Raw genomic sequence first — 23879 nt, forward strand, 5'->3', positions numbered from 1 at the left:
ACTCCGCGCCCATTTTTTTTTTGTCGATTTAATTTACCTGGTTGGCCAATGGGCGTAGCACAGGACTATAATGTGGGTCCACTGCCCTTTTTCACTTATGCTGAATTATCTACATCTGCGTATTTAAGATCTAACGAAACATGTAAATCCGTTTCGGTATCCCGACAGTATTATCACCATTGGAAGGAGTCAATTTTATTTTTAAGCTTTCGCTATACGTATACAAGGCGGGACTGGTGATCAGCGTGGACAACACAGAGGCCATCTTGCTGCAGAACGGATTGTACGGAAGTACTTGACTAGCTTCAGCATATAAATGCAACTTTATCTACAAACAGCGAAGCTGTTTGCCGACCATCTACAGTGCATGTCAAGGTTGCGAACGCGGGTATAAAAATTTTCTCTAGGCCGTGCGAACGGCGCTAGTGCCGCTTGGAAGAAAGATGGCGTTGGTAGCTTCGTACGAAATCCAGGTAGTGTAGGAAAACCTGCATACCTATAACGCGCCATGAAAAAGCAGCGTTCATCATTGGACATATACGTATATATTCTAAGCGATATGTTGCTACTTGTAGAAGACCTAAGGCGCAGATTTGAACTTCCCGCTAATTCTGCTTATTTGGTGCTCGTTCGTACATTTAAAAGGAAGATGATGAAGATCATTCCTAGCTTTTGTAACCAAAGACCTAACTGACACGTATTCACACGTTTTACAGTATATGGGTTTCACAACGTCTTATATGGTATGCTGAGCTTTCACTTGTCAGGCGCTGTGTCTATACGAGATGTAGTAAAATATGCCTGTGGTGCCGTGCGACGTCATGCGTTACAGGTACTAAAAGCATCAATTTTTAAATTTTCAACCATTAAATTTCTACGTTCACCCAACACAATTATATATTTGAGCACACGTAATGGATATGACATATACTATATTTAACTAGCTAATTGACGGTTTCATATTGGATTTAACATAGCTATTGTAGCTTACTAATAATTATACTGTTGCAACTATCGTGGTTTACTCACCATGTTAACCTTTTAAGGTTATTTCATCATCTTGTTTCAATATAAACAAATTTAATTCGATTATATCCACCCTATATAATTCGAATGCAGATCTGTATCCTTACAGTGATTTAACTGGAATCCATTGAGATTAATCCTGTTGCTGCTATCTCACTATACTAATTTATATCCCTGATGTAGTTTAGCGAAATTTATCCATACATATGCATTGTTTAATGTAGCTCTACGAATCCTTCTGCTTAGACGAGAAGATAGAGATTCCTGATAGTAGACATCACCACCGCTGTTTTGCACCTCTCTGTAAAATGCGACAGAATCTTCCATCGTTGCATGACGGAAAATAGCGATCAAGAGAACGCCTTGTTAAGCAGTTTGCCATATTTTTTTAAACCTCATCGTTTCAATTTCGTTAGATTCACGGTTAAGCCAAGCTCTACGGAGATTATATGCCATCTAACTAATGCTTGCTGGGCTTGGAAATGCTTATTTCCATAGATAACATAATAGAATATTTTTACAAAACTTCTGGGCCTTCTGACTCTTGCTGGTAGATCCCTGAGAAAGGCTGAGAACAGTAGAAAAGTGAAGTTACCCCTTTATGCAAGACCTGTTATTTGTGAAAGCTCAGCCATGGCGTCGTCGATCTGTATTTAGTTTTTCCCGAAAAATAGCCATTATAAGCTTCAAGATTTTTGTGAATATTTCTTGTTATGGCAAAAACCTTGGAACGACGTCCCTTAGCACCGAACCGAAAGCCGCCTTAAGGTCTACAAATGCGGTAAATAGGGTGCGCGCCAATTCAACCAATAAGTTCTTGATTCTATTGAACCAGTAGGCGCTTGCACGCCGCCATGTTTAATCGGTGGCGTCGAAAGCCGTGTCGCTCCTCCGGAATAACGCCGGCGACCCCCAGAAACCGAGTTAGTCTTGTGGTCACTAGACATGCTGGCCGTAGGTAACACATACTTTTATTTGCGATGCCATGCCATCTGGTTGAAAAATATCTTCTCTTGCTTCATCAAGTAACTAGGACTATGCCTTCTGAATACTGAGCAGGCAAGGCGACCCTTTGAAGGCACTCATTAACAGCGGCGTCCAGCACTGGATTAGCACAAAAATATTCTTAACGCGCTCGCTTCTTATCCGAACTGGATCCTTGCTTTAATGGATTACAAGCCTGAAATAGCGTGGATCATGTTCGTTATTAAGAAGTCAGCCTTGTTAATGTCTTTCTGCTCACTGATCGCTTGCCAATCGGGGTCGATGTGCTGATTGGGCACGATATCAGTGTTTATCGGGAAAGCCATTTATATTATCGATGCCCAGCTTTACAGCTGGGTCTATTTCGGCATTAAAATAATTCGAGTCGAGGTATAGCTTTTGCTGCATGTAGCCAATCTTCAGGTGGGTTGTAAAGGGTCTTATTTTGGAATATGCCCTCGCAAGAAGCTTACACTCGTTCTAAGCTCTTGTAGCGACACAGCACAGTTTACTAGACCATGGGCGGTCATCACTGTTAGCACCATGGGGCTATACGGACTACTTACTATAGGGTATCGATAATCCAGTGTGGATTATTAATGATTATGAGCCTGATTCAGTCACTTTAGTTCAGTGACCCCTTTACATTAGTGCAGTAATCTAATTATCCTGTTCAAGTGATTAGTCACATCTGACGTAAGCTTTAGTTTCATCGCGGTTACCCTGTGGCCAATAATCACATTATTTCATTGAAACGCTGTAACGACTTCCTTGCTTCTTCTGAACCTATTTCCTCAACCTCCTCTTCTCATTGGTCAGTTACTGCAAAGCATATATCTTGTTATTTGAAGAAGTAACTACCCTCGACTTTAAAATGACCGTTATAACCTTGAACAAACTTCGTTCCATCTGTACGTTTAAAGTTCTGGGCCAATCTGAAACTTCAGCTGATCTCAACCACTTATCCAATCACAGTTATTCCCGTTCTCGCGTTAAATTCCCATTCTTGTAATCTCGATATGTTGTTACACTTGTCCCACTCCGCCATTTCAACTCGCCTACTCTTCAACCTTCTCAGCGATACGATTGAAAACTTTACAGAAATAAAGAAAATCATAATTACATCCTTAAATCGCAAGGAAAAACGAAAAACCCTAAATTGTTATCTTATATCAAATTCTATACCTATGAGCTGTTTAGGAAACAGAAGAAAGCGTGGTATATTTGCATGGGGTTATCGTAAAGAGAACGACTACAATTCAAATCAATGGTACACGTACAGTGGGTAGAGAACTAAATTATGAATACTTTTTTTTTTTTTACAAAACAACCTCACTTTCCTGTTAAAACGCTTTTATAACTATTATCCTTGTCCTTTACAAAACTGTTTTCGTACTTCCCATTCTAATAAATCAATTCTCCAATTTCCGACATACTTTTTGTTCTCTAACAATTTCGATGAAAATTAGAAAAAAAAATCTATTTAATTTCTATGTAATATCTATTTTGTGGACTTTAAATGCGACTTTCCAATATGAATTTTTCAGAACTTCTTGACAGTTGCTTAAGAAATCGTCAGAACGAGTTCATTTGACCAGCATTAGCTTTATAAGTAACTTATTTTGTCGGCCAGTCCTCTATATTTCCTAAAGTATAAAGTAATAATAAAAAAGTAGGGGGTGGGCAAAGAGCGAGCACTTGGACAGGAAAATTTAATGTGGATCGTCAAGCGCGGAAGTGTGTCTATTGGGCTGTCGTCTCTACGATACTATTCTACTGCGGCTCTTGCTGTTGCTAGTACACAGGTTTGACACTGTGCCATCATTTCATATAAAGAGGTGAAAGGGAGGAGGGGTGGTCATTATTAAAGACAAATCATGTGGGCGTCGGTATCACTTAGACAGAGTTGTTTGTTTACTTATACGTGCTGAGCAATGCGCGACGCGAGTACGATTGTCCTGGAACTTTAGGTAAATAAACAGGATTTTTTTTCGTAATGAGAAAATAACAGGGAGCAGCACTGTAGGTACAGCAAGGATCGCGTGCAGTGGCACTCGTAGTACCGACATCAGGGGCAGCAGCGTTCGGCGCATAGCGTAACCCAACCCAGGGAGGCGACGTAATAATGCCTTTGTATTATTTCGTTTACATACACCGACATATTGAGGGCGTGTGTTTATAAGCCTCTATATATATCCGGTAGTTGTACGTACAAAAGCATATAAAGCTGAATATCTAAAATATGCGTGAAATATGTAAGTGCAACAAGCTATTCATATGCGAGCATAGCATAGTAAAGGAGGGCGGTGATACATATTGTAGATTTACAAACTTACCGATATAGCAGGTAGGCGTAGTGGCCGTTACAAAATGTTTTTCATTCTTTAACATGGATCAATGTGTTACTAGCCTGGCCTTCAGCGTGGTTGTTAGCGTTTGACAATGCCTATAAGCTTGTCAGAAGTTGGTCCTGTTTTGACTTTCCATATAGTCTCTTACTGTTTTTAACACCTGCGAAAGATCATGCTTTTCTGACATGACATAAAAGACCTGTGTGTACGTAGCAATTATTGTCTTAGTTTCAACAAACATCGAAAATTTTTGCGCCTAACTATATATACGTGTTAATTTTTCTTCTAAAAGTATGATATAAAAAAGCCATTGTGACATGACAAGACACACAAGCTTGTAGGCACCGCGCTTAGCTTCTAATATGCCTGCTATTAATTTACAGTATTTGATCATGTTACTTCTGATGATTCATGCAACGACGCCACTTGATGCATATTGGTAATTGTTCTTCATGAAAGGTGCCTTTAGTAGAAAAATGTTGCAGCCCTTGCACGGATTGTTGTATAATAAACTAATAAATTTTTGGTGTTCAATTGTTTCTTCTGGAATGATGAGAAGTACGTACTAAAAATGATTAAACATTTAACTAAGTTAATGAATATTTCATATGATCAATTAATCTTGTACACGTGGTTTTTCTATTTAGAATTATCATTTCGGTGGCAGACATAAGGGTCTGAGTGGGAACTTTATAATAGGCCATGGCCGGGAAAATCAAGCTTCCTAGAACCACTTTATATATTAGAAGCAGTTACTCCTATGTGAAAAAATGTTATCTTTGTCCTATACGGCCGGGCATTGTCATGAAGGAAGGCTCCGCCAAATAGTTAATTAGGGAAAGTGTCAAAAATGCATTCCTCTTTCCCTTAAAACTCTTATCTTTAAAGTCTGCGCTCGGCATAAAATCTAGTCTATTACGTAATTAAGTTACAAATGGTGTCGCGAAGTGTGGACAGGTACAAGAAAACACTGAAAGCAAACAGCTATTATTTTTCCTTCAACTTAATATATATACTAACATTGAATTTAAACGTAGAAGGCTCATTAGAAAGGATCCAAATTTAGAATCGTTTTTTTTTTCCTTTTTTTTTTATATAACAATGGTAACTTCAAGTTAAATCTAAACAATTTGAGAATTCGAATTTGAGAATATCTCGAGTATGACAAGAGTACATACGGTATATTAAATATTACCTGCCAGGCCACCAAGGTACGTATTACTATGTTCGGCACTCACTATTCGAATATTGAATACTGAGCATCTACTTGCCCCATAAGGGAATTTTTTTTATATGTCTCTTTATATATGTTGCTTTATGACAAAGATTATTTTTATGACTGATAGTGTTTGTTTTTTACAAAAGCAGATTCAATAATGGCGCCACCGATGTATAGAGTACGGAAAAAGGCCCTTTAAATCGTAGGTCTTGCACCATACAAGGGCAGTCGTATTGTCGTGAAGGCGCACTTTTATTGACCGATCTCATTGTGCCTACAATTAACTATACGTAACTTTTGTGCGGTTTCAACTTAATGAGCTATTTTCAGTGAAAGTGGCTACTAGGGTGCTAGACCGCAATTATCGATAGCACACCTCGATGCAAAGTTTGAGATGCAATTTTCAGTTGGATTTAGTTTCTGACTTTGACAGCTTGTATTTTGTCCCCGCTTATGTTTTTTACGATGGCCGGTCCAGCTGCGCAACACTCATTCTGTTTTCAGCTGTGTACGTTAGTTGACACCCGGCGCGAGCTTGTTCTCTTTCCTCCTCAACTTGCATGATGTATCCTAACAATCAGAGCATTTGCAAACCACTATGTAATTCCTTCCTGACTTTTAGGTTCATCACTGCTAGGCTCTATTCAAGATCGTTTACTAAAAAAATTGTGTGTCATGAGCCGTTCGTGATGAGAGTACTTCTTTTCTGCACTTCTGTATATAATAAAACAATTTACCTTCGATCATAGGTAGTTGATAGCGTTACTCAAGAAGCGAGCTCATAAATCACTGCTTTTAAGTAATTTTTAATTCAAGCAACGAAAAAAGGTTAGAAGCATCACAGGTGGCTTCTGATTAATTACATAAGTAGGCTTCCAACAACTGTTCGTTAGTCATAAAGGTCATAGAATTCTGTTACGTACACATGAGTAGTATGCGTGTACTTAACAAGTTCCTATTAGAGGCTTTAAAAATCCTGATGACTGGAATTCAATGTATGTATTGCGGATGCATTCGATTTATGTTGTGTAATTCGATTTATGTAATTCATTTAGACCGCCAAATGCTAAGGAAACTTGTAACAGACTGGGTCCTGTACGGATCGTGTGGGATCAGCCATGAGAATGATCAAACGATCAGGATTGATTTCGCCATTGGTGAATACATGGTTGGGACGATGGTTTTTATAGAAAGGCTATGAAGACAACATGCTCTTGATAGCAATTCTAACAAGGTTCTTACATACAAGCAGGATCATTCAGGCGTTGGGTAATACCTTTTCCTGCATCACAAACATGTGTGTGTATATGTCTGATTCCATGCGTCTGTTTGAATTACGCTACCAGTTTGTTTTAACACTTCTAAGACTAAGAGGATAATTATCTCTTGCCACTGTATCAGATAACGATATCATATGATCCTAGAACCGTGTTAACCGAGCTGCGGTCTTCCTGTATAAGAAGGACTTTAGAGCTCTTAAACTCGCCCCATCAACCTTTAGTTTCGCGATTTCTATTGACGAGTTGCGTCAGTCAACGGAACTTTATATTTAGACGTACGTTCCTTCAATAGGTTAAATGTTGATGTTGAAAATATGCCGCTATCGGAAGGTTTATCGATTGAAAGTGTGCAACTTGAAACGCTTTTACCTCGCACGTATAAACTAACATAAAAGCTGCGGATAACAAATGATCCATCATTTTTTATGAGAGAGGAGAAGCTTTGACTGGATCTATTATTCTCGTGGTGATGCGTTCAATATGAATGCGTTCCTCCATTCTTATATTTATCTAACCACCGCCCCTATCTTTTATCTGGAACCGTTTTTTTGCCAGAGCTCTGGTCGACATAATTTTCAGTAGCTAAGGTGTTCGTAAGCTAAGGTGTCTTAGTATTGAATTCGACTAAACTACTTGGTAAGCTATATTACTGTTGTAAACTCTTACCTTTGTTCACTGCGAGCAACAGGAAAATTCACTGTTAGAAGTTTTTGGCTCGTGTGGCTCGTGTTTTATAAGAGATTCTCATAACCAGCCTGTAAATATGAGTTTTAAATGGCAAAAATAAATGAAACTCAAATGCAACGAAGTATATAACAGCTTCATGCGGAAATGTACGTCAAGCCTAGATGTAAAATTGAGGCGCTATAATTCATTCGTAGATACTCATTTAACGTATTTGTTTCGTTGGTATCATAGCAATTTTTTATTCAGTTCGACAAATATGTGATATTTATACCGGCAGGTAGGCTATGTCATACGGTTCGCATTGCGCCGATCATTGTTCGCACAGCATTACTTCTACCTCGTGTTATCTGCAGTATGGTTAGACGGGGTTCAACGCCGTAATCCGGTTATTTTTAAACTCTAGGAAAAAAGCAATAACTATCGCAGTTAATATGCTTTCATCCTTTGTTACTCGGGGGAAGGCTGAAGACGTTAAGCGCTAAAAAATATTGCAACCCAAGCAAGATCGTTTTTTCGTAGAAATCATACTGACGTCGTAGGTCTGGCAGTTGATGATTTGATGTTGGGCTTGGAACCGGGACCCAACAAGGTGTGGCTTGTTGCAGCTGATAAGCATCGACTCCTTAGGCCCTCAAAAAAGCCTAGAACTGTAGGTCTTTCTACTTCTTGGTGATAATTGAGTAGTACACGCTCTTCTGGCCGTTGACTGAAACGCCGTGTCACCCAATTGTCGAATTATAGCTTTAAAGACTTACAGGCTTTTTAAATACGCAACGCCCGAACGCGATGGTCATTGACGCCCCGTAGGTTCCGTTGGGTAGACTGAATTTTAAATGTGGCATGCGCAAAGCGTACTCAAACTAAAATGAGTAATAAAATATAATAAATAAGCAATGTGAATAATAATAATAATAATAAGTCTATCGGAGCTAAAGGACAAAACATTCCGAAAACACAGTTCATTAGCAGAGCCCTGATGATTAAAACAAAGCACGAATCTTTCTACCAGTCGAAGAGGAGTTCAATACCTCACCTAATCCTGTTAATTTTTTTTAAAAAAGGCTAAAGATTTTTCTAGTAAACACTTAATACTTATGCATGTGAACTTTCCTGTCGCTTATGATTATTGTATGGATTTCCATAAATGCCAATTTTTAGTAAGCGTTGCAAAGTTTGCACACCCACTTAAAGAAAAGGAGACCACACTGCTATACCTGTCGTTATAGTGCTCGAATTCTAAAAGAGATGTAACGGTTCCGCTCTAGCACAACCCGTTCGTTGTCTGGAGCGGATTGTCGATACGATTAATACATTGTATAGCCACCATGCACTGGTCAATAGGCGTTACTGATCTTAATCTACGGTACCAGGCTCAGCAGAAACCTGCTCAAAAAATAGTGCGCGACGAATATCAGCTTTTTTGGGTTGCAAGGTCCGTACTTCTTTACGGAAAGAAAACTAACTAATATTACGGCAAAAGTAGCGAGGACCGGTATCGAGATGAGGCACTCGAAAGGATTGTTACAATTTTGTGTTGTCGGATGTGCGAGAACTCCAGCGGCAGGAACGTCGTCCGTACAGCTTTCGAAGTGCCAAAGCTTGTTGCCCTGTTACTCGTATCGATACTACTAGTTACGCAAGCTGTGGCGTCGCTGTTTTTTGTGCCGTGTCGAGGCAATTTCTAGTCATCTTAAGGTGGTGACTCAAGAACTTTTGGAATTAGGTTGCGCGCTTGTCGATAGTAACAGGGTCAACGTTACCGCAATGTATGCACGTTTATCTATAACAAAATTTACCAATACGTTAACAGAAAAATTGACCTTGATGCTGTAAATTTGAGACTAAAGAAATAGGATTACTGAAATGGCAGGTTCTTGTTGGAAAGGAAGCTACCTCGGAACCGATAACTAGAAAGCAGAAAATTAGAGCCTAAAAAATGTTCAAAAGCAACTACTGCCATCTTCTCATATACTGATCGCTTTAAGGTAAGTTCTGGAATAGGTCTCTGACGACGTCGTTAAAACAGTGTGTGGTCCCGAAACGACCTCGATCCCCTGAATTATGATAAAACATAAATTGTTCACGTTTTGCTTCAGGCAAGGGAACCAGGCAAACTACCCATAACTCGGCCTGTTCATTATGAAAATTAAAAAAAAAGTGCCTCAAACGTACAAAATTGAAGTTTTGACGTTCGAAAGGAAACGGGTGCTTAAAGTCCCAGAAGAAGCTCTCGAGTTCTTGTGTGTGTGTGTGTGTGGCACTCGAAGCCTACAAAGCCAAGTTATCCAATCAAACTAAAGCCTCCTGGTTCACTTCCGAGAGATACTGAAGTAAAGCAGTTCGATGCTAATCGACGTATCTTACTACTACTTGGTTAAGGCGTCGAGTAAATAACGTCATCGGTGCTATTCACAAACTGCCCAATAAGGAAGCAGGCGGGTCAGGTGGAATCTATTTTGGACTATATATCACTATATACGTATTACATATATATAATTATATTATTTTTTATATATTTGATTTATTTTGTATTTGCACATAACTGGACCAACGATTAAGAATTTCGTAGGCTAGAGAGAATAAAAAATAGTTGTTACTCCTAAGAAGAAGATGGGCCCAAATTATCCGAAATTACAGTGAGGAATTGCAAAATAGAGCTATATTTGCAAACTCTTGTCATACATTATCGTATGGGGCCTATAGGAATACCGTAATGCATTACCGAACGAATAGATTCCGCCGCTCTCAATTATCGATGACGGTCTGTGAAATTGGACGGATGAAATTAAACGGACGTTTCATTGTTCAAGCGAAACTTTGTATTCCGTCTTTGGTGATTTTACGGGTGCGTTGGACTTCGGGAAGAGGATAATCGTACTAACAAAGCTGACATGAGAAGGGGCGCCACTGAAGGTACTCAGGGTCCTAAAAAATGTTTTCCGGAGAAGTGTCGCTACAATTGACGATGGGGTAATGGAAAGGAAGGGAAGTTCGAAAGAGGATTCAAGTTTGCAAGCATTAATTCGTTTACTATGAATCGGGAAAACCTGAAACTAGTCAACCTGTTCATGTACATACCCTCGCCTAATCTTGACGCGTCTCTAGGATTACCCTATACGTCATCCCACTGGAGGATATTATGCAGGCCTCCTTAAAGTAATACTTCAGCTCTATCGTATAAACTGAAGTGTGCACCTAGTAGGAGAGTAAACCAATGGAATGATATTTGTACACCAGAGTTCATCGTTAAAAGGCGCGCCAAGCTCTCGTTGTAATAAGATCCCATACTGACTAGCCAATTTTAACCACGAAAAAGCGGAATAATATTTTCTAATCACGGTGACTGTGATGTGTTTCGGAGCTCACGTAGTTGTTATTTGGGGAAAAAACTCGATATATTGTGCACTGTTCTAGCCTAGAATGAAGTGTATCACTATTCAAACTTCTTCGCTAGTGCATCCAGTGGACGATCTTTCTTCAAGACCAAATGCAGGAATCACATTAAGATATGCAATTTGTTCTATAACCTACGGAAAACAGCGGCTTTATCTACTAGAACCCGCGACCTCAATGGTGCTTCATCATTACGCTGTCCTAACCGACACTTTATTGTTACATGGGCAATATTGCCCTATGAAATAAGCTATTTTGCGGAAAATTTGGTAATAATAATAATAATAATGTATGGCATTAGAAACGAGTTGTACAAGAACATTTACATATTTTTAGTAAAAATTCAAAAAATCACTGGTGACAATGACCGCCTATTATTGGCTGGTTAAAGTTTAAATTTACATTTCGAAGGACGATTGTATATTGATATATCTTATATATTTTTTACGAGCTTCTTGCGTTGGGTCAGCAGCCAGATTCCGACATATAGAAAGTTTGTTTTAGTAAAAGCAGACCTAACGACTTTCCTGCCAGTAAAAGCTTTTTTTCTCCTTTTCGGTATAGTACGAGAAATAAGCGAGGAACCTTTGGTTAAGTTAATCAATACAGTAATGCAATAAAGCCAGCAAGAAGTTTTTTGTATTTCTGATAAACCGATGATGAGTAGGCAACCAAGTCAATTACAGCCGTGTTCTGCAGTATGTATGTACATACTAAAAATGACTCCTCGCGCGGTAACCTAAGTAGATAAAGCCAGGAGCTTGCGGTTCAAATCTCGCTCAACTTGACGCTACACCGTAGTTACAATTATCTGGTGGTGTTATGGCGCATTCAAGCTAATGATAACGAGAGATCTGTGCCATCCCTCCAGGCCCGAAATCATCGTAACTAGTGCGGCAGTAATAATACAATGACAAACGTAATGTTGATCTGACCGTTATTGCCTTTCTTATTATTATTATTATAGTGAGTTTAATGATTTTTTTCTACAAGGAACTGGCTTTTTTCTAGGTCTAAAATAAGCGAATCAGCGTATATATGCTACAACAAACAATCCAACAAAGTTTATTTTGCGCAATTTAGGTAAGGTACCCTCTACGTGCATTGGCCTGTACTATTTCCTTGCCGATTACATTATTCGTTTACAGCACGCTTAAGGTAAATGGTCGCCAACTGTATAATTTGTTATTTATTTCATCTTACATAGCAAACTTAGTAGCTCTGTCCCTCAACCATCACCTTACCACACTGATGAGTGACGTGATTAGTTATCTGGCGGCCTGAAGCTGAAGCCTCAAGCGTTTACTTTCGACAAATAACAACAGTGCGTCAATTCTCGGAAATAGGCGCAGACGCATAGAAAAAATGTTGATGAGTGTAGTACACGACATGTACGGCAGCTGGAGGCGAAACCCACATTGAGCTGCATAGAGCATAAGAAGAACGAACGCAAACAAAAGTCTACGACTTAATCGCTAATGAAATCATAGGATGCTGCTTGCGGTCCACTCGAAGCCGCAAAGGTACAGTGTCATCCTCAAAGTCAAACGAACCTAATTCCGAATTTGCTACATCAGTAATTTTGTGATAAACGCAAATAGATTATACGAAACAATCTCGTTTATATTTCTATAAGCTTTATTTCCATAGCTGCAGAAACGTGACGCGCATTGTGCGTGTAGACACTCTATACGGTAAGCCACAGTCCGTCTTTTGCATATTACAACCAGGTTCTTCTTTGTTCATGTATGTCTAATAATATGTACGGCGTTTCTACTGGCTGAACTTGTTCGATACGAACCCGCACGAGGAGCTTAAGCTATAAAAAGGATCATCTGCATTCATGTAAACATAACAAGTTCCGATGAACTCTTCACTAGTTAGCATTCGCTGCTCCCATAGGATGTAACGGATATATTTACAATCGGAGCCAGTATGCTGATGCGATTACTTGCCACTGCTCAAAAAGAATGAAAAGTAATAATTAACGAAAGAAAATTTCGCTAATATTACTAACGAAGGTGCCGCTATATATGTATGTATGTATGTATGTGCTATATATATATATGCCGGCTTCACTGAGCTATTGGGTACGCTAAATATAAACAGAACTTATTCATAGGGTATTGAAGTTAAATATTATCATTATTATAGATGTGCTGATGGTATTGAAAAAAGTGTAATAAATTGCATAAAAATACCAAACAGAGTCGATTTCTTGGCCCCCGAAATGCATAAAAGGATGGTTTACCCGAAAATTCCACGAAGCGCTTTAAAAGTTCTGCTTGTCAAATATTACTATATCCCAATAAAACGCTGTCTCGTTCGAACACCATCTGAATGGCCTTACACAGAAATTAACTACAGGCGCGAGAACGTGGCATATTATTTGTCTCTGGAGTATATATCATCATGTGTTCCCGTAATAGTGCAGTGCACTAACTTTAGGAACGCATGAGGTTGCCCACGCTTGAGATCGGGCCTTGACAGTCTTTGTTTCATGCGTTAAAAGTCAGCACCGGAGGCAATACTTGAAGCAATTATATGCATCAAATAACTAAAAAAAAAGTCTGTTACATGCTTATGGTTCTCTTTACCAGTGAACTATGTTTACCTCAAGTCTGAACCGACTTTTTTCTTTGCACAGTTCTGACACTGCATGTGCTAATCTGTTACTTCCCATTTTTTTTTGTCTGAGATAGCCTTCGACTTAATGAAACAAATTCCAGATCAAATCCGTTATTTGCTGGACAAAGTTGTATAAACGGGGATAGAAATTACTTAATGTTGTCCCCGTTGTCGGCATTCAAGCTTCGCGGTAAATGCTTTGTTGACCGATCTCAACAGTTCTTTTTCTATACGCCATCTTAACTGCGTTTATCAACTACGGATAAGCTAATCTAACCTGCAGCAATTATATATGTATACCATATGTGGGCCGTCTAGTTCTCTCTTTCTGGCTACTATACCAGCCAGGTGTCAAAACAAGCTGGTAGCACTTTGCCTTCAATCAGTCCCGTTAATCTCGTGTTGTTGATCCCAGGCAGCCAATGACCGCTGCGGCCGCATAAATCCCGACGATAATTAAACTCAATTGAATTATTTAATCCACTTCGGCCAGCATCGTTTTGGCCTAACATTTTTGACTCCCGTTTCTATAGAAGCTAGCATTGATTTAAATAAGTTTCTGACGCCGTGTCGACGTTGCTACTCCTGTTTGCTTCTTTGACGTTATTGGTTCTGTTGATGCCACTAACGCCACCTTGATATCACCAGTGCCTTCCGTCAAATCTCCGTGTCAAAGCGAGTGCCATCGCTATTTCTTACCCTTTGTCACTGGTTGCTCCGTTTCGTTGTCTGGGCCACGCCAATGACGACAAAGCATAATCCATTAAATTATTCAGCAGATCTTTACTTGGGCCTTATTTTTCCTCTCGTTCAGTTCTCTTTTTTTTTCATTGCTCTTCCTGCCAAGCTAACCTCCTTTTCATGCTACCAATATTTCTACTACAGCTGTTACAGTCATTAGCAATGCGCAAGTAGGTGCTATAACAAAACTGATGGTTAAAGAGGGTTACTCCCGGGTTTATTTTTTCTTTGACTTGATCAATCTCACATCTCTCTTCGTCATATCTTAATATAACGTTGCCTTTACTTTGTCGGTTCATCGACCTTCTAGATCTACTGACCATATATTTTGCTAAACAGCACAACGGAGTCCATTATTCTTTTGTTTTGTTTGTTTTTTTTCCTTTCTACGTTAGATTTATCATGCGACATCATTGATGACCACCAAGGATTCTTTGATCAAACCAAATACATTAGGATCACTGAAATTGAACATCAAATATTGATAAACGAAGTTTAAGGAAAGTAAAAGGGGCCATGACCTAAGTTATGAACCTATGCCAACCGCTGAAAAACAGCTCGCGATTCACACCGAGCCTAATGATGTTTCGGCTATGACAAGTCAAGTCTTATCAAACCGATTCTAATGAAAAACATTTCTATATAAAACGAATTACTCATTTGAGTCAGTTGCTTTTATGCATTTGATTAATAAAAGTTTAGCTTTAAGAATAGTTTAGATGAAATATATTGAAATGTGTTGGTATCCACAGTATAAAGGCAAAGATTATGGAGGACGCTGTGTTTTGCTGTGGCGAAATGTATACTTCCATATTGCACCAAATGCTGGTTTGAGAAACTCTGCTGCCACAGTCCTCTGCTGATGTATGAATATCTATTCCAAGATTCTATTCTAAAGATTCCAAGTGGTCAGAAAGAAATCCCCTCGGATCATGCACCTTCTACAAAATATGTGTAGTCAAAAGAATCGTAGCATGCGTGTTTGATAATAGACTGCTTCGTCAACACCATAGCACGTATCGCAGGAGCAGAACAAGTAAAAGGTATTCATTCTAGTCGACTTTCGGCCCGAAGTAACTCATAACTTTGGATTGGGGTTATTTACGAGGGCCTTGTATATACACCACTTTCGCGTATCCGTCCGGCGTTGCTGGCACAAGGCAGCATTTTGTGTCACAGAAAGCATATTTTTTTCCAATGAACAGTCTGACTATGACTAAAACCACGGCCACGATCGTCTCGCTATAGATAATACTTTCTTATGAGAAAGACTTCCGAACAAACCATTTGCGAAGATGTGTAATTTGAACACACACAGATTATGACAAGCTGGCTTATGATACCAGCCTCGCTACTGCCGCCAGCCATTACCGAGACGAGATGGCTTCAAATAGTTTCACGTCGTATTCCTAACCCGTTAGGTACTGCCTCAGACAGCTGCCTTCACGACACGAAATGAAATGTACCTGCGCCCAGAATTGAACGCAGACCAATGCGCGTTTCTATATTTGGTAGGCAAGCATGTTCCCATTGAACTATTATGGGTACACGACTACGGCAGTTTGAGTTTCTCAAAGTAAGACAATAATATGATGACAAGTATCAAACAAACGTTACTTTACATAAGAACAAAGGTAAGTTCTCAGCTTTGAATTAAGTCATGGAACGTGAAGCGTTTCATTACATGCGCGCCTTTTGAGTGTAAAAGTCTCGCACACATACTGGCATCTGTGGAAAGAGCGGTTTGTTCGAAGTAAATTCCAGCGATCCTGATCGTATTGTTTTTCAGCACGCGAAGCTCTGATATTTAACCCTTGTGGTGTAACCGGCTCCGAAAAAAAAAGGACAGTATATGTGTGACGTTATTAGTTGAGCATAGACCTATTTTCGACGTCGGCGTAGATGGAACGACACATCATACGCAATGACTCCCACTCCCCACCCCGTGTAGTATTTTCTCGGCGGGTCAATTTCCTCTAGGAGAGTTGAGTTCAAACGACAACAACAACTGGCTAGACTAGTGTATATATCCTCAAGGACGGCCTCCGAATAAATGCTAGATTTGTGACATTTGCATATATTATAAAGATGAATGATTGTTATGAAGGTTAGAGGATACTTGACGTCCGTCGACGATATCCTTCCGCTAACTTCTAACTTTAATTAACGAATTGATATAAGGCATACGCCGTGATTCCACAAATTTCCATCGTTAATCTATAGTGAGATCTTGCAAAGGCCGTTCTTAACATTTAGCACAATTGTAAATCATATTTACCATTTATTTCATATTTAAATAACGTGAGTCACAAACTAGACACATTCGGCAAAAGCTAATCCGAAGACACGTAGCAACAGCCGCTAGATGACAACAAGTCGTTAGGTAACAGATGATGGCTTCTAAAAACGATGTACGTTTCGATAACTATGATTTCCTAATCCAATGACACCAGATCTGACAATCGAGCTAGAAAAATTAAGATGGCGGATTTGTTGATTGTTTGATTTTCGGGTTTATGATGAGACGGGCTATTCCATAAGAACTTTCTAATGGTTTTAAACAATAAAAAATGATTAGCTGCATGCTTATTATATAAGGATTGGGAAGGTTCAGAGTGTTCGGAGGCTAACCTTCTTCAATTTAAGGGTGTTCAGCTAATGCAGCAAGCCGGATGCGTCTTCAGAATCAACCCTTTTGTTTAATGTGGCGTGGAAGGGTCCTTTAAGTATGCTCAAAGAAAGGTTATTACGAATTCTGAAACGAAACTAGCTGGAATCCTTATAAAAAATATTGGTGCTTATTATTGGCATTTAGACCTAAACAATATCGTTACAAATTTTCTCAGCCGTATAATACAAGTTTACCTGGTGTTTTGGTTTTTTTTTTGGTGTGAAGGTGAAAAACGTAAAGCCAGAAATCGAGTTGTTTGAAAAATGTTGTGGCGGACCATGTTTGATAGATGACCTGAGATTACAAAATAACTTTGGTAAATGTTTGCGGGAAAGTGTATTTAATAGACAATATACCAATAGGAATTTTGTAACTCTCTTTAACGTAGGGCTAATATCACCTAAAAAAATATGTAGTATGTGCCGTCTGTTGAGAGGTTTGTGATATTTAAACGGATACTTGGACAACGTATAGAATCTAAAGAGAATAATCGAGCAAACATTTCTTATGGTTTGTGAACTAAAAAGAAATCCGCAACAAAACATAGCATCTATTTAGGATGGTCTGAGCTTTTTTTGTAATTTATGTGTTAGGCACTATTTTAGATAACTGTCCTCTATCACAAAACGAAACGCGTCTACGCCCCGAAATCGAACCCTGTTGGTCTCTGTCGTCCTTAAATAGTATCTACTGATAGAAAAATTGTATGACGATGCGTGGTTAAAGCATAAACTTTTGAATTGATGACAATATTGTTCATGACAGGAAGTGTATGAGTCGAATGCTATTTCAGGACAGCATTCCGCAGGCAACTATGGGACGTCCAAGCTAGAACAATCAACAGTTGGAATGAACGGTGCGATCGAAGCTGCTCGTGTCTGGCGACCAAAAAAGATGGATGGGCGCCACTGTTCAGAGAAAAAGGGCAGCATTCGCTTAGGAGGGCTAGGTTCCGAGGCGACATGTACTACAATGATGGTGCATACGAAGTCATGGTTGGATGCGATTAGACAAAGCGCGCGATTATTTACTACTGCGCATATTCAAGAGGCGGCTAGGTACAGGCGAAGTTAAGGAACACCACCAAATAGAGCATCAAACTGGATATTCGTGACGATCATATATATATATAGTCAGTAAAAACGATAAGGATCACATGATTGAGTCATAATAAGTTGGCTGTGGGCATGTAAAAGCAGCAGCAACTGACGAAGAAGAATCGGTTATCAGGCGATGCTCAAAAAATGCTCAAACCCGAACCGACAGGGACATCGTTTGAAGAGGTCGGGGGTGAACTTCTGTAGGAGGAGACAGCAGAAGAAAGATAAGGTGGAAGATACTTAGGGATACTAAAGTGCCGAATTTAGGCTTATAATCACCGATAGCTGCCAGTTAAGGCCTTGCGTAAATACCGTGACAGACAGACGTAAGCACGCGTGGAAGTCACCAACTTAGAATAACCATGTAGTGCCACCACGGTATTAAGCAGTGATTTGACCATTAAAAGCCGCGGAAGCAGCGTCACGTAAAGCTCAGAACGCGTATGCGAAAGAAATCACAAGGCGCCCCATGAGATCATCAGAAAGAACAGGACCGTGTGAAATAAAAGCGAGAGTGAAAATAAGGAACCACTTGATGTCCCAGGTAATCGCCGAAAGGAAGCGGGTTCCTTAAAGTGAAAACATCAGTACTCAAAGGAAATATTGAGAATCACAAAAATACTGCTATCGCCCGCCGTAATCACGGCAGCGTATCGCTGAATAATGGATTCCAAGTTTAGCTCGTTGCAAGCCATACTGGCCATAGAACACATTTAAGATACACTGTGGAACCAACAAACTTATTTTGCTAGCTTCTGCCACTAAATGAAATTAACCTGTAAGACTTCTTAAGAGGTTTGATGAGCCGTTTAAATCTCTGCAAAAACTCCTCAGGGGTCATAAATGAGTATTTACTTTATTCGAAATCAACCTTATTAAGACTACATAGATGTCAGACATTTTGAATCAGGTCTATGGCAAGTATTTACTTTAACGTTACAATTATCCTTTAAGAGTGCAGGTACAAACCTAGAGAACTTTCTCACGTCTCTAAAAAAGTAAGCTTGTACGTTCTTTTTTTTTGCTGAGGCGATATTGCAAGCTTTTAGGGATACGAACGGCTCAGAGATTATTATTATTCAGGTATAATTTAATTCGCTTCACTGATGAATGTGTTTCCAAGACTCTTCTTGAGAAGGTTTTGATGAAATATCCCGAGTACGACATCTCAATGACTATGAGGAAAACTATTAAAGAAGTCTATTACGATTGCAGCAAACAAACCGCAGTTATCTACAGATCGTGGCAATTTGGATTTTTCACATCCAGTCTCTCGAGGGGTCGTCAAAACAACATAACGTGACCCCAAATGCCACTGGCCTAAAATAGATCTTTAATTCATATTTGACGCAAAGATGATGGCTTGCACAATTTGCCGCACCAGCTGTTCTCCAGAAAGAATGCTTTATCATCTCGCAAAGTAAGAATTAAATATCAGGGCCAGCTTTCAAAGGAACAATTTCGCCGGCAAATATATATATCTAATACAAATATACATATATATCAAAAACAATTTTGCGACGGAATTTTGCAAAGACTGGCGACTTTTAGTTGCAGAAACTAGACTTTTTTTTCGTGATATATAGAACAGTTTATTAAATGTTGAGAGAATCCTTGACAGATAGTTACACTCTCTTCAAGACATCCTGGAAATTATAATTTCAGCTATGCTTCTGTTTTTTCGTTGAAATGCTTCCATTAGCTCTTATCAGAAAATCTTATTAATTTCACAATACACTTATTACGTGTCCAGTGGAAGCAAATATGGATTACGTTTTTGTTTGAGCCATTTGAAATTCCTTTTTAGTTTAGTGGCAATTCACGATCCGTCGTCGCTAGCTAGGTAACGGTGTTACGTATCCCCGTGAGGTTAGAAGCCTTACAAGAAAAGAAATCATATGGTGAAGCCTCCGAAACACATGATTACAAGCGCTTGTAAAATCGAAAATCGTTGCGGTAAGGAAGGATCACATGAGTATGACTAAAAAAGACGGCATATGACGGCACGGAAAATTGTTGAAGAAAACCGGATTATACAATGTAAGAACTCCAAAGTCCAGTGAAAGTACCACATAGAAATCGAACCACACAAGTTATGAAAGTTAGTGAAACAAGTGAATCACACAATGAGGTCTAGCAGAGATCATCAGAGGAAACTGAACCACGCGCAGTAAAGGCGCCAGACTACTCGGGAACTAGTGATTCAAAGTGCGATATATTTGGGATCGGATATGTGGCATAGAAGGACCAACCGACAACGGGGATTATCGCGTAAGACCACTTCCGAGAATCAGTGAAAGAATACTGACAAAAACCGTATGAAAATTCCAAAGTCGATCAAAACCTTGAGACACGATGAAAGGAAATCGATGAAGGACGTCAGAGTCGAAGACTGGCGAAAACTGTCAAAGACTGACGAAAGCTCATTGAAGAAAGACCTGGTTAGTTCGAAAACAAAAAGGGAAAACATGGCGGTCGAGAAGATACTACTTAAGTGGAGAATGGAATATCACTACTCAGGAATAGGAATTGGACTTGGATTTAGCTATAACACAGCCTTTAAGGCAGAAGTCTTTAGGTGGTTGGTTGTAAGTCTGACCAATAATGAGTCTTTCATAAATTGCAACCGAAGAAAATATAGATGAAGACGAGCATTCGTTTTGTACAATTTGAGCCACATCTAAAGGACACATGTTTACTTGACAGTGCCAGACAACTACAAAATACTTCTTTTTGCTATTGTTTGTGTCCCAAGCTTTTAATCAAAAGACGCCCTCTCTCGAGCCTCTGTAGCAATCGCTAAGGCTTTGTCAAGCGAAAATATTTACTTTAATCTTTATATGTATTCGATTTAAAATAGTGCTGTCGGTCAATACAAGAAAATCTGTGCTTTGTTTTTTGCACTGGATCGTATGTATGACATAAAACAACAGATGGCTATTTACCTTGCTGTCTCTATTTTTTGTATATATTCTTAAAAGTGTATCTAAGTAACCAGTTTGTCAGAGCTACTGCACAAATTAATAATTAAATATTTTTTGGTATAGTTCTTCAGCCCCTCTTAGCTTCATGGGAGACAATTGTACGTAAAAAGCATTTACATTGCTGAATACTGGTATCGTTTGTGGTAGTGTTTCGCAACATCCCTGCACTTTCCTTTACCCACAACGATTGCCTAACCTGAGGTCACAAATTTCCGCAAAGCTAGCTCATTTGACGCATTGCTTCAATAAAAGTTGAGGAAGTGCATATGCTGTGGATATAGTGATGTACTGGCGTTATTGTTGAATTGTTGTGCGATGCGTTACTACTGGCGAAAACGAGGACGTATAAAACGCTGCTCAATGACGCAGCAATACAACAGGCATAGATTGTAAGTTTCCAAGTAACGGGAGAATAAAAGGAGTGCGAGAAAATCTGATTTCAAAGGCTCTGATACTTCAAAAATAACATCCCTGAACTACAATGCTTGCCTGAGGATATGGTGGAGGCACACGTGTTTCGGCGACACTAAATGCCAAGTTGGTATAATCTGCTATAGAATAATGACAACTAAACAGAAGGAAGTAATAGATATAAATTTGTTAACAAACAAAACAAAAACATACCTTCGAAGAAGTAGAGGAGTAGGCGGAAGGAAAAAGAAAACAACGGCTTATATTTCCAAGTTCACAAAAAAGCAAGAGCCCAAAATGGATCGCTGACACGGATGTTTTCGACGAAGTGCTTACTGTTGTTATATTTGCTCTTCCAGTTAATGTCCCATTGCAGATATTCTAATCGGATCCACAAGTTAGAATCAAACACAAAACGACTGTGTTCAGTACGCTTGCTATCTCATAACGCTTTATAGCAGACATATAGGTGGATATAAGCTTTCATTAATTGTTCTTCTACAGCGTACATTCACAATGTTATACTCCTGTTAATTAAAAGATCGCTGGTTATAGTTTCGACTTACCCAGGAAAAACTTGATTTTTTAGCTAAAGAGTCATATAATTTTACCCAAATAACTATCACACCTTACGCTTGCAAAGAAAAAAACAACTATAAACCACTTCATCGATATACTCTCTCGCAAAATGGACTCTTCCGAAGATCGCCTCTCTATAAATAGTCATGTCACCCATTAAAAATTACCCGCACTGCATGATAACAACCTAATCATCTTATTGGATCATTAGCTTTTCATATCACTGACAGCAAAAGTTGATTGCACATGCAGGATCTACTGCGTGAAGGTTAAAATGTATGGGTAGCATCTCTCACCTATATCCCGTTTATGTTCGTTTCAGGATTAATATTTAGCTCGTTCTTGGTCTACCTCGCTGAGAAAGACGTGAACAAAATAAAGTTTGGCAATTTCGCGGACGCTCTCTGGTGGGGTGTGATTACACTTTGTACGGTAGGTTACGGAGATACTGTGCCCATCACGTGGCCTGGAAAGCTGATAGCATCTTGCTGTGCGCTTATGGGCATATCGTTTTTCGCTCTCCCTGCCGGAATATTAGGTAAGTATGGGAGATAATGCAAAGCAAGCAATTTTTGAAGAAATACATACAATTTTACGCATCTCCATTGAGCCTAACGACAAAACTAGCTATGCGTATTCCAACTAGATTTATTTCATGGATTAGTATAAGATAATCTATGCTCTAAAGCTACCGACGGTAATTCAGCTTATGATATCCCCTTGAGTGCTCAATTCTAGTCCTGCATAATAACTTGGAGAAATTGGTTGAATTCTGACTTGAAAAACGGTTTTTCATCTCCTTATTGAATCAGACGTGAGACAATTGCAAAAATCCTGGTGAACAGCATTCGACGCGTGACATGCTGATCCAACCTAGCCAATACGCTATTTTTGGATGTGGTCATACCACTTGAGCTCTATATGACTTTATATAAGGCGTCTTAAGGATCGTTTTGCGTGGGGAAATTATTTCGCATCTTTCTGTACGGCACGTAAACGTACTTCCGTAATGCGTATAACAAGTTTGCCTACAAAGCTTTAATAACAGTTGATTGCAGCTTCGTCTTTGATCGTATAACACTGGTCCTTTCGAACTCTGCGCTGCGCTATAAATCGGTCACACTCGGCCAACTCTACTGCGCGAATTGTACTTATCTTGCGGGCACCGTATTTTCACGTCTCGCGCTTCTCTCGTACTGCGCCGTTGTCTCAATTGGGAAGCGAGTTCTTTAACAACGTTTTGTCTGAGATATTAGCATTGGTCGGACGAACGGTTCAAGCTGTTATGAACGACGCTGCTCGACTGGATTCTCTAGAGAAACTGCTGCAGACCTTAGTTTTCGATGATGCCTTTCGTGGAGAGACTCCGGGCAGTTCCGACTTAACCTGGCCGGGTATCTTCGGATATTGTCGTTCGTGAAGCGAACGCCTTTCAGAGTCCACGCTTACTTCCTAGTGGTAGATGGTAGGTTTTACGGGCGTTTCAAGCAGCCTACCCTAAAGCTGCGATTGCCGAAGCATCTCTGAGCTCGAAGATAGGTTTCTTTCTGTATACAATACAATACAACTGCGCTTTCAACAGTGAATAACCTAGAAAAGCTAACATAAGCTTTACAAAAGCTTGAGACTATTTACGGTTTGCAAGAGCCGAACATGGCCCCTACGGTACTGACAAATCTTCTAACTTGCGGTAGACACACTTATTATTAACGGCGATGAGCGATAATTCGCCACTTGATGTGCTGTTGTCGCAGAAATGAGAGCCCCGTATCCGCAAAGGTTCCCGGTTTGGGCACGCTCCAAATATCTACATCGCGATTAGACG

The 23879-nt window shown here is 39.5% G+C and overlaps 1 protein-coding gene across 5 annotated transcripts in view; it reads left to right on the plus strand.

The window, feature by feature from the left end:
- KCNQ (KCNQ potassium channel) overlaps positions 1-23879 on the plus strand; it is a 162444-nt gene that overhangs the window by 100403 nt on the left and 38162 nt on the right. For all 5 annotated transcript variants that reach the window (XR_002680410.2, XR_002680407.2, XM_022833411.2 and 2 more), the window contains exon 4: positions 22377-22592. Coding sequence is in view for 3 of the 5 variants with exons in the window: in XM_022833411.2 (XP_022689146.1) it covers positions 22377-22592 (216 nt within the window). In the remaining 2 variants the exon portion in view is untranslated. The remainder of the gene's footprint in view (positions 1-22376; positions 22593-23879) is intronic.

This window comes from Varroa jacobsoni, unplaced genomic scaffold (assembly GCF_002532875.2).
Source record: "Varroa jacobsoni isolate VJ856 unplaced genomic scaffold, vjacob_1.0 scaffold_44, whole genome shotgun sequence".
NCBI lineage: Eukaryota > Metazoa > Arthropoda > Arachnida > Mesostigmata > Varroidae > Varroa > Varroa jacobsoni.